At 34.6% G+C, this 12,950-nt stretch overlaps 1 protein-coding gene across 2 annotated transcripts in view; it reads right to left on the bottom strand.

Annotated features, from left to right (window-relative positions):
• Positions 1 to 12,950, bottom strand: part of ANK2 (ankyrin 2) — a 664,974-nt gene that overhangs the window by 465,733 nt on the left and 186,291 nt on the right. Inside the window, exon 2 of one of the 2 annotated variants that reach the window (XM_032333196.1) lies at positions 12,457 to 12,517. The exons of the other annotated variant lie outside the window; for it this stretch is intronic. Coding sequence (XP_032189087.1) covers positions 12,457 to 12,477 — 21 coding nt within the window. The 5' untranslated portion in view covers positions 12,478 to 12,517. The remainder of the gene's footprint in view (positions 1 to 12,456; positions 12,518 to 12,950) is intronic. 2 annotated transcript variants of the gene reach the window in all.

The raw sequence follows: 12,950 nt of genomic DNA, 5'->3' as shown, positions 1-12,950 counted from the left end.
GTGTCCAGTTCTGTGCTCTAAGTCTGCTTCAGATTCTCTCTCCTTCTCTCTCTCTCTCCCTCTGCTTCTCCTCCTGCTCACACATTCACATTCATTCTCTCTCTCTCTCTTAAACAAAAAATAAATGTTAAAAAATAAAAAAAGAAAACAAAAGAAGACAGGATAAAACATCTGTGAAAGTTTCCCTACTATAAGAGAATATAAATGTAGAAAAAAATGCCTTGAAGATGCTCTTATAACTAAATTTCATAGCAAACTGTCCTGTTTTTATAAGCTTGGATCTCTTGTTAAACTCCACTCCGGGTACTGTATTATTATTTCTCTATGGTTTCCAAATAGGGTCTTCAAGTTACTGAATAAAAATAGGTACATCTATAAAGTTTATAATACATGTCTAACAAATTTACAAATAAGGGCAATACAAATGAAGGGAACAGAGGATACAAAGAGATTTTTTTAAAGCAATTAAACAATTCAAGGTATTGACCTCATTTAGAATCCAAAATCTAATTGAGGAAAATTCAAGAACATCTATTTCTTGAAATGTATTATTCAAAAATTAATACTATTTAAGGGGCGCCTGGGTGGCTCAGTGGGTTAAAGCCTCTGCCTTTGGCTCAGGTCATGGTCCCAGGGTCCTAGGATTGAGCCCCACATCGGGCTCTCTGCTCAGCAGGGAGCCTGCTTCCCTTCCTCTCTCTCTGCCTGCCTCTCTGCCTACCAGTAATCTCTGTCAAATAAATAAATAAAATATTTTTTTAAATAATCCTATTTAAAAATGTAGTTTTAGAAAAATAAGTAAAAGATACAAAGTAAGATCAATTTTCCAACATTATGTCATTTAGAAGGGGCTAATAATGACTTAAAGTTCTCATGATAGATTGGCAAGTCTCACTTTCTCATTCTTTCCCTCTATCTCTCTTTTCCTTCCTTTCTACCACTTTTGTTTTTAGAATGATAATGATTCCACTTTTTAATTTTTCTTATTTTTTTAAATGATTTTTATTTATTTATTTGACAAAGACACAGCAATAGAGTGAACAGAAGCCAGGGGAGTGGGAGAGGGAGAAGCAGGCTTCCTGCTGAGTAGGGAGCCTGATACAGCCTGATCCCAGGTCCCTGGGATTATGATCTGTGCTCAAGCCAGACACTTAACGACTGAGCCACCCACGCACCCCTGGATTGCACTTTTTTAAAGATTTTATTTATTTGAGAGAGAAAGAGCACGAGCAGGGGGAGGGGCAAAGGACTAGCGAGAAGGAGACTCCCTGATGAGCAGGGAGCCATACGCAGGGCTACATCAGGGCTGGATCACAGGACCCCAAGATCATGACCTGAGCAGAAGGCAGATGCTTAACCCACTGAGCCACCCTGCCGCCCCAGGATTGCATTTATTTTTAAAAGCTTTTATTAAGGATGTATTATATTGAACAAATCTCTTATCCTCTCAGTGTCCTCATTACTTCACTTAGAAAGTGGATAATAATGACTTTATTCAACAGAGAAAGGAATTATACTGTTCAAAAGTCTTTACAATAAGCTCCATTTTGTCATAAAGCTTTATATTGCAGAAGGATAGCTAAGTGCCTATTGCTGGCTTTTTATACAAATACTAAACAATATATAAATACTTAATATCCAAAGCATTATTCCAATGTTACAAATAATTTGAATAGTTACAGCAGGAAGAACCTAGCAACAATAGATGTGAACAACTATGTACTTGCAAGCAAATAATTCTTTTATTGTTACATAGGAAACCAGAGCCTATGTAATAGTCTTGTTCCAATCATTGATTGACACATTATATCATAAAATTATAGATCTGAAAGAAACCTTGGAGACTTCACTGGATTTCCAGTCCAGTATTTTTATTTAAATCATGTTTTTCTAGATGTAATCATTTCTAGGAACTGGAAAATACTTAATTCACAAATAAACTATCTCTACTCCACTTGTGGTCACATGGCTGAATTGCTCTTCATAATATTAAAATAAATTAGGCTGCTTACAAATTTAGTCACCTAGAAACCATCGTATAGGCTATCCACTACTCAGCTCTCTGACTTGTGTAATATTTCTCATGTTACATTTCTAAGAATATACATTTTTGTCCTTTGGGAATCCTCTGAAAAGATAAATAGCTTCTCATGGAAGAAAATGAGAGGGACAGGAAAAAGAAAATCACAATAAATAACTCTCCCCATGCCCCTCAAAATAAATTGGCAACTAAATGGTTTTTCTCACATTTGATATTATACCAGTGGAATTTTGCCTGGAAACTGAAGAAGGAATGAATGGCTTATAAAGCAATGCTTTTATATCAAGTATCAGAGTTTTGGTCATCTCTTAATAGGAAGTATGTTTGGAAATTTTTTTTTTTTTTTTAAAGTAAGCTCTAGACCCATCATGGAGTTTCAACTCAGGACCTCAAGATCAAGAGTCACATGCTTTAACAACTGAGCCAGTGAGGCAGCCCTGTTTGGAAATTCCTGGACCTCATAACTAATTTCTCTTTTTTCCCAAATTTATGTTACTGAAAAAACATCATTAAAAATGGGCCATTTTTCCCCCCTGAGCCATAAATATTATGTTCACATATCTGTAAAATACCATACTCAAATTTGCTAACAAAAACAAGACATAATCATTAGTATAGTAATTAAATAAACATGCTTTTAGTTAACTTGCTCCAGAATGTGAACTATTTTTCTAGCTGACTCAAATAATTATTGAAATATTTTAGCTACATATTGTTTTTCTTTTTTTTTTTTTACCTGAATAACTTGGCAAAAACAAATTATATAGAGACAACTTCAGCTTCTTTTCGTGTCATTGACAATATAATAAGTAAAAGAGTAGGGTTACACTTTTTAAAAATCATATTGATAATGTTGTGTTTTTCACCACAATAAAAAAAAAGTAATGAATTACCACCCATGATTCACAGAATATATGATAAAACCAGTGGCTTTTCTCAGGGGATGCTAAGACCCAGCCCCCACGTATGGAACATCTAACTAAAATAGATTTACTAATGGAAAAATATAGTTCATTTCTCACTTGTTTAAAATATATCAAACATTTGTGTCTAAATTTTTAAAGCAAGTATATAAACCATATTGTTGACAGGATCAGTTAATCAATCACTCTGTTGACCTGGCCTCAAATACACTCAGGTTTAAGCCAAAAAGTATATTTCCAATCAACTACACAAACATCCACTGAGAAAAGGTAATAGAAACAGAACCACACAAAATTTAACACATCTAAAAAGCCATCAGCATTTCAGCCCATGTCATCTATGTAATCTTAAGCTGTAGGTGATTAATTATAATAAACTATTACGTGGCTAATTTAAAATGAGAATCCCTACCCCTGGGTCCTTACTTTGCCTACATATCTGATATATCCACCCACAGTTTCCATCAAACATATGAACATAAAATTTAAAATTTTTAATATAGTGCTTCTATAATATTTTATGTTTGTTACTACTCTGCCATTATTGTTCTTCATTTTTGTCTCTTGTTAATCAAATTTCATTTATTCATTAAACCTTTCATATAGTTGATGACCTGTAACTTCACTAAATTGATTTATCTCTTACAGATTTTACTAAGCAGAAAATAGTAATAATAAAATATGAAATACTGGTCAGCTAAAGGGATATAGAAATACAGGTATAAATATATATATACACACACACATAATCTAGGAAGCCTGTAACAGCAATGTAAGAGTTTATGCATACCTGTACTATAATTTTTGTTTGTTTTTAAAGATTTTTATTTATTTGAGAGAGCAAACAAGAGAGAGCATGAAGAACAAGGCATGGAGTAGAGGCAGAGGGAGAAGGAGACTCGCTGTTAAGCAGGGAGCCAGACATGGGGCTCAATCCCAGGACCCTGAGATCATGACCTGAGCCAAAGGCCTCTGCTTAACCAACTGAGCCATCCAGGTGCCCCTATAAAAATATTTTTAAATTAGCTATGTTCCTGAAGGATATAGACCATATGGAATTTTAATGTAGATTTACAGGAGCTGAAACTGATGGACCCAAACCAGAACTCTACATACATTGGTAGGGGGTGGGGTGGGGGAACCTAATTGCTATTATTTCCATTCACTAACAATGGCTAATGATGTATTTTGTAACCACCACTTACAATCTTTTCTATCACATGGATGTTTTTGCAACTCCCTAATTTCAGTCCTTTCAGGGCAATGTTTACAAATAGAAAAAATGTTGTGTCATTGCTACTCTCATAACAATACTACCTTAAAATTAACTCTACACTTTCTGCAAAGTCAATAGATCTGTAAGTTCCTACCCTAATTGTCTCGATAGACTTGCGACATTTTCTAGCTCTTAGTGTTCATATTCAACAACAAAAAAGAACTAATCTTCCCTTCCTCATCCATACTTACAAATAACTGTCATGATAACCACATAAAATATGCACAGATATTTATGACAGAAATAGTTTTTTTATCTTTCTTTGTCTTTTTGTTTTTCTTACCTTGGCCATCATTCCACCTCAGAAAAAATAAATTTATTCATTCTATTTAAAAAGCTCTCTATCAAGTCAAGTATTATATGGTTTCACTTATTTGTGGAGCATAACAAATAACATGGAGGACATGGGGAGATGTAGAGGGGATGGGAGTTGAGGAAAATTGGAAGGGGAGGTGAACCATGAGAGACTATGGACTCTGAAAAACAATCTGAGGGTTTTGAAGAGGCGGTGTGGGGGGGTGGGAGGTTGGGGGAGCCAGGTAGAGGGTATTAAGGAGGGCACGTATTGCATGGAGCACTGGGTGTGGTGCAAAAACAATAAATTCTGTTATGCTGAAAAGAAATTTAAAAAATAATAACAAAAAAGCTCTCTACCTACCCTTAAAAGTAAATTTCTCTTTGCCTATTTTAAGCCCAAATATTTTACAATACCCCAACTGTAACTGAACAATTACAAAATGTGAAAATCAGGCATTTACATTTAAAGTAAATCAGTTCTCTCTACTGTTTTGTGTGATTTAATTTTTTAAATAAAATGCTTAAAATATCTATATTTGAATTTAGAACACACAGTCAAATTGCTTGTAATTGCTGTAATACCTTGTACTGAAAGACCAGGTCATCACGCAATTCATTTACATGCATATAATCGAATATAAAACATATATTACATATTAATATTGAAATATATAGTACATTTTGTATACAGCAATATTTGCCAGAAAATACTCTTTGTAGATAAGCTCATTATACTCTTCTGTAGCTTGTTTTTCTACAATGTAAATAATCTGAGTCAGTAAACAAGGTTTGTCTCACATGGATACATACTCAGAAAGTTGGCTACATTGATTCAGCTCATAATGATGAAACTATAACAATAAGTAGCAAGAAAAACAAAAGATATTCAAATAGAATTTCCTTTTTGCTTAAAAGGCAAATGACAAAATAAATAAAAGTCCTCAAATTATAAACCATATGGCTTGGGCTTCTGTCAATTATGATAAATTATTTTGGGAGCACAAATGGGTATTAAAAACACTTTTGAAAAGGCTAAATATAGTTTTTTCTTTTACTATTTTTTAAATGTTGCTTCTAAAATCTCTTAGCAATTGTCTTCCAAATATTACCCTCTTTCTAAGGTAAAAAAGACAAAAGATAATTAGTTCCTCTGGAAGTCTCTATGTTTGCTTGATTGTTCCGAGTAGAAATATGCATATTTGCAGATCTGCCAAGTTCAACCCATTTTGCTGGAGAATTCCCAGTGCATTGGATTTTTGCCAAAAACTAAGCTTAGTTATTGAAAGTTCCTTTTTCTCCATCTGCAAAATTTCACTCTTTCCTCCTGCTGGTGGCCACAGACACCCTTTATAGATATTAGGTTTAGACATGCAATGAAACACACATTTGTTTCCTTTAAGCTTCACAACAATGAGTACTTCAGTACTTCCTTATTCTAAGTATTTTACTTTAGAGCAGCTCTCAGTAACTCAAGTTCACCATTCCCTGTGGAGCTGAATAAAGCTTTTCTGGGATAGGCTCTTCCTATAAGATTTGCAACTCTTACCATTATTTGAAGAGTTCAGAAGCACTTCTAAAAGCTGTAAGCATTTTACAATGTTTTCTTTGCACCACTGAACAGCCCCAGCTGATGAAAGCAAAATGAAAAGGGCCAGATGCATGCTGAGAAGGGCATGCTCTTTTCTGTGAGATCAGTTTTTTCAGCTTTAGTTCACTGATCAGGGTAAGGTCCTGCTTTCCTTATATGCTCTGCCTGTAAGCATGTGTCCTCAGCCATAAGATTGATGTGATTCATAGAAGTTCGTGGGGGAAAAAAAAAAAGTCCCTCTAACTTACCCAAGAAGAACATGCTTACTCTATGGTTATTTGTCGAAAAATTTTAAACACTAAAGATATGGTTGACAACAAAAATTAACATATATTTTACTGCTGTGCCTCTGTTTAATATATGACCACTACAGTAACTGTAAAAAAGAGTTACTAGCATAGCTAGAATTACAATTAGTTTATACAAATTAAATGGGGGTATTATGGGAGCAGGAGGCAAATTTTGCTTTAAAAGAAGTAAGCCATCAATGAGTTCATTACAGCAAGTTGTTCACTTGATCAGATTCCAGTCCTTTCTATAAGATCTCTGTTGTACAGAGACTGACCACAGAGTGAAGGAGTGGCTGAGAAATGTGGTACAGAAAAATTCATCATAGAGTGAATACTTACCCCCAAATTATGTTCTTTTCTTAGTATGTTAGTAGTACATAGAAACATTAGTAGTACTTTGGTTTTCTGAGTCTTCGTTTTCTCTTTTTTTCACAATGAGGACAGAAAAAAGGATTTTATGCCAGCTATAAACAGCTTTAATCAAAACCAAACATAACAAAAGAGGAAACAGAATGAAACAAACAAACCAAAAAAAAAAAAAAAAAAAAAAAGGTTCTATTCTCCAGTCACAAGAACTGTAAGTCAAACACAATTACGGTACTGTAATGATATTATATCAATTAAACTCAGCTTAGAAGGAGAGACTAGAGGACGCCTGGGTGGCTCAGTCATTAAGAGTCTGCCTTTGCTCAGGTCATGATCACAGGGTCCTGGGATCCAGCCCGGCAACAGGCTCCCTGCTCTGCGGGAAGCCTGCTTCTCCCTCTCCCACTGACCCTTCTTGTGTTCTCTCTTTCACTGTGTGTCTCTCTGCCAAATAAATAAATAAAATCTTTAAACAAAATAAAAAATAAAAAAAGGAGATACTAGAAAGCTCCCACTTTGATTTGATGGTTGGTAACACTGAAATGGATTAAGATGAGCAAATGTAATTCTATCATTCTCTCAATGATATACATTATTCAGGAAAAAATAACTCAGAAAATACAGAGCTTGAGAGTTTGGAGTTATCTAAATTTAAGCAAATCATGTCATAATTTTATTGACCAGAACAAAGGACAAATATTCCATCACCATAGGAAAGGTCTCAAATATTACGTACTATTTACATGAAAAGATAAACTGGCATCACTTGAAATAAAACCATTGACATCACAGGCAAACAAAAATACACATATTATCAATAATTATGTCAATGCAGGGTATTCTATTCCCTAATATCTGAAAAGATTAATCTCTGCTATTTTCTGCCAGTAGCCCTACATATTTAAGTTTGATTTTTTTTTTGTTTTTTTTTTTTTAATCTCTACACCCAGCTGGGGGTTCATGTTCATGACCCAGAGATCCAGAGTTGATGCTCTTCTGACCAACCCAACCACACATCCCTTTTTTAAATTTTTATTATTTATTTATTTATTTGAGTCCTACATATTTAAACAAGCCTTCAAAAAAAAGTAAAAACTCAAGACTAGAAATTTGTAGTTAGCTCGTATGATGTCATATTTAACCCTTTTGTCTCATTTCCTTTTGTTCCTTGCTTCTCTAGAACTACAACAAGATTTCAGATACTAGGAGATACATACTCTAATTTATGACTCAGGGATATATACCTAAATAGATGTCAGGGACATAATCCAGAGTCCTGAGCTCCTTTTCCTTCCCCAGGAAATGAATCTTGCAATGAAAGGATAATGGGTAAGATTTCCAAAGTCAGGGATACCAGAGGGAGTCCTCAGCCAGCCAGAGTTCATCCCACTGATCTTTATATTAAAAGCTCTTGCTGGTCTAAAGTCCCAAGTGGCCTGAGCCCTGCAGAGATTGTCCTCTAATCACACAGTTATTTAGAGGGAGGACTGTGTGGAGGCAATTAAAAAGGCAGTAGGTTTCAAGGATATAAATTCCTCTGTGGATGCTCAGACCCACTTCTTTCTCAGTAAACCATGGGAAATATTTAACTTCTTGGGTAGCATTTTCTGGCATGGAGGACCAGCCCTTTTCTTGCTGTCTCTATCTATTTTGAACTTTCCCTTCAAAACTTCAGCTAGTTCTTATCCCAGCTGGCTTTTGGGTCTGACTTCACCAGGCCACTTTAGCCTTGAAATAAAATTTTGGCTCTACCACATTGGCTGGTAATTTACTGTGCAAACTGGACAAGCTACTTAACTTCTATGAGCCTCTGTTTCATCAAATAGAAAACCAAGTCATAATACCAACTTTCACTGAAAAAATGAAATTACATTTAAAAAAATTTTTTTTAAATAATACCACTTTTATTGGGTTGCTACAACTCTCAAAAATAACACAGATAAACTATTTGGTATTGTATGTGTCACATGTCATATGTTTTGTACTGTCCCCATTAGTTTTTTAGTCTGTCTTTATAACTGTTAGCAAGTTCTACATACTTCAATTTAGCCTTCATTTGGCTGTTCCCTGTATCTTATCCATGCTCTGGTTTCCAACTAGACAGGGTAACTGTTATTTTCTTATAAACATTCAATTCCATGTCTGTAAATACCATCAGCCTCAGACAAAGTCATACCCTAAAAGAAGAGTATCATATTGGCTACTTGAACTTTTCATGGTGGCTCAAGATCAAGGCAATTAAACCCTCTCTCGCATAGTCATATGTATACCCTTTGAGGACAATAAAGAACAGCTCTACTCATGAGCTTAGTAAAGTGTTTCCTATTTACAAACTGTGGTCACCCTACCAGCAGATTTAATTAAACAGAGTGTCTGGCTTTCTCAATCCCAGATTGACAACATACTTAGAAATGGTTTTTATGGAGCATCTTTGGCCAAAATTAGTATCTGCTATCACTAAAATTAGCAATATAAGATAATTATACAATATGGGTCAAAGTTGACAGTAACCTGCTTATTTTATTACAGAAAAAAAAAATATCCCCAAACCACAATTTATCCTAAGAACCTTATATTTTGATGTAATTCACTACAATTGTGATTATCTAGAATTTTAATTTTCAATGTTCCATGGAGGTTCATTGGTGATGTCTCAGAAGACCTACCTGAAAGGGAGATAAGGAAAGGGGGAAGGAGGTGGTGAGTATAGGTGTGTCCCCAGTCCCCCATATCTACTGGAACTAGAACAGTTCTCCTTATATCTTTGTTTACACCAAATTTTAGTTTTCAAAGTCGTTTTGCAGCTAAAAAAACATTTGGAAGTTCCAGAACTAGAAGATCTCTTCAGCTTAATAAAGGGTTCTATGCCCTCAAGTAAACACTCTTAAAAATCAAAATGGGAATTTAGAGTTTCTGCTTAAATGTGAAAATTAACATTCTTATAACTCAAAGTCAACAGACTGAAGTTTTTCATCTTCTGGGCCTGTTTAATACTTCCACAGCCTAACCTGACTGTCCAAAGGATACTTTCCAGAAGAGAAAGAATGTACCAAGCTAATGACACCTGAGTAGGGACAGTAGGCTCTCTTCTGTCATGGCAACCAAGACATAAGCTTTGGATTTAAAAAAAAAAAAAAAAGTAATCTTTTCTTCAAAGTCAAATAGCGTTCCTAAATTTGCCATGAAAATACTGTCATTAGGAGACACATACCAAAATTCAGGACCTAAAAAAAGAACAATCACTATATTTCTTACTACTTTCCTTGAAGCAAAGCATCTCTGATTTCTAATTTTTTGAAAGTAATATTCATACATATAGTACATTTATAAATATACATGATATACATCCATGAAAATTAAGGGAAAAGACCATACTTAGATGAATGTACTTAAATTTGGTTCCATCTTATTCTATGGAAGAAGGTAATCATTTGTTAGGTTTAAATAAGTCCTTTTACCACCAAACACTTGTCACAGTCTACAAAGTTGGCTGAAGGTTGAAAAGCTTACTAATTGGAAGTTTAAAACCACTGGCAAAATTTAGAGAATCTGATAATACTACAAATTCCAAGTTATTGATATCAGCCTAGTCTAATAAGACACTCTCCAATGCAACTTTCCCTCTGCCTTACTATTCTCTACAAACACTATTTCAAACGTTCCTCCTTTCCTCAGATCCTTACTATTCTAGCCATACCTTCTTCATGGAGAAAACAGAGACCATTGCTAATACTCCCTAATTTTCCCCTCACAAGTCAATGAGCCTATCCGTAGCTATAAACATCGTACTATCATTGCCTTAGTTATGTTGAGGTAGGTATCCTCCCACCACTTCTGTGTAATGCTTTTTCCTGGGCTCCCTGCTTCATCCTTTCTGCCATGCTCAAGAAACCCATACCTTCAGTCTCTCCCCTTCTTCTCCATCGTCCCCATTAACACTTAAACATGTTCAAGACTCTTTCATCCCAACATCCCTGTCCAGCTCCTGGATTCTCTCCACTTTCATTCACACACAAAATTTTCAAAGAGCTATTGTTTTTGCTAACTCCATCTCCTCACCTCCTATTTATTCCTCAACCCACCTCCAATCTAGCTTCTGCCCCTACCATCCCACCACAGCCTCCCTTGCCAAAGTCACTTAGGATATTTATGTGGAAAAACCTAATGGGTTTATTGAAGTCTTCGTCTTTTTTGACCTGTCAGCAACATTTGACACTTCTGTCAACCGATTAGTCTCACCTTTCTTTCAAGTATTGGAATTAGTCCTAGGGTCTTTAACACACTATAATCTCTTTAAGAATGGCCCATTTGTTCCCACAGTCTTAGTTACCAACTGTGAGAGTGATTCCCAAAATCTACCACAGATATCTCCTCTGAGTTTCTAAACTCATCTAGCCAACTGCTGACTTGGCATTTATACGTGGAAGTCTCACTGGTATCTCGTGAAGCAAATTATATCATAACATATTAATACAATAAGACAAGGTAGTATCTGCCTTTCCTGAAACTAGCCCAAGCTGACTGGTGCTCTCCTATTATCAGAATTAATAAAATTCCCTAATTCTCATTTGACACTCCAAAAAATAGCCACAAGGTAGAGAAAATTTATGCTAATTTAATGATCACCTTTAAAAGAATATAAACGTTTGGTATAAAATTATTTCCCCCACTTTTTTCAAACTTCTTTTCAAATTAACCCTCTTCAGTGGCACCTGTCCTGAGATTTATAAGACACTTCAGAAAATTCCCAAGCAAAATCAGAAATTTTTTAAAATCGTGATTTTATAATAAGTTGCATTGATTTCTCCTCCCTTGATATTCTCATATATCTTCTGTTTTTTGAAATGAGCTGTTAATTTAGTATAAAGGGACAATACATGCTTCACTCCATCTCATGTATCACGGGTCTCTTGCATGATTGCCAATGTTCATGGCATCACACAGATCAACTAACAGTTCATAATGCAACTGTTTCCCCTGTAACTAGACACGATGGTTTCTACAGTATTTCAAAGATTTCTTCTAGAAAAGAAAATGACTTTAAAAAAATCAGATTTCCACAAACTTATGTATGTGATAGATAACCAAGATGAGGAATTTTTATATTCTAATATTTCTCTGAGTGTAATATTTCCTTATTTCTTCATTTTCTCCCTTATTTAATTTTTTTACATAAATAGATCTGGAGAATCCTCTACCATGATTTAAATTATCCAGAATTTAAATCATCCAGAATCAAACTGGTTTATTGACAAGCTTAGAGCAATCAATTTTATGAGCAATTCTGGAGATAATGTTTTGATCACAGAGAAGAAACCATAAGCCCTTAGAAAAAAATAGATGACTATGATGCACAAATCCCAATGTTTTCATTTTCTCTATTGTGTCAAACTTTGCTCCCCACCTCCCTCTTTCCACCAGTGAATATGTGGACATAATGATCAATTCATTTATCTTTCCACTCCCAAATAATACTGACAATAATTTCCATGACTACAGAAAAAAGTCATACCATATATTACATTTCTCATAATTAAAATACCATTAAAGCTATAATATCTTTAAACATCTGTTTACTTTAAAAAAAAAATTTTCTCCAAAATTGCATTTACTTTCCAACCTCTGTGTCTTTTTATAGAATTCCTTTTACAGTAATATTAAAATATCAAAAGTACCTTTTGCAACATGGCTGTCATTTGAAATATCTGTTCTTCATGTCCCTGTTCAGTTACTTACCTAAAAAAACAAAAAAGGAAATATAAGTTTGAAATCATTTTAATTTGTCATTAAGAAGAGTTTTTTCATTTCTAATAAAAACAGGTTTGCAGTAGGCACTAAAAAATTTACTTTATTAGAAAACTCACTCTATTATAAATGCAAAAGAGCTAAACAAAAAATACGTAAATATTTCAAGAGCTCAGAAACGTAGCAAAACAAAGTAGATGAAAAGATGTAAAAATAGCATATGTAAGAGGAACAGATTAAAGAAATTCTGAAAATGTACATCTAATCATAAGGAAATTTAAGTAACATTAGCAGATTTAATACAGTCAAGATAATCGTAAACAAGATAAAACTCTTGTGGGGTGCCTGGGTGGCTCAGTCAGTTAAGCATCTGCCTTTGGCTCAGGTCATGATCCCAGAGTCCTAGAATCCAACCCTGCATCCA

The sequence above is a fragment of the Mustela erminea genome, chromosome 2 (assembly GCF_009829155.1).
Source record: "Mustela erminea isolate mMusErm1 chromosome 2, mMusErm1.Pri, whole genome shotgun sequence".
Classification (NCBI taxonomy): domain Eukaryota; kingdom Metazoa; phylum Chordata; class Mammalia; order Carnivora; family Mustelidae; genus Mustela; species Mustela erminea.
This window is presented reverse-complemented; position numbering and strand designations above follow the sequence as displayed.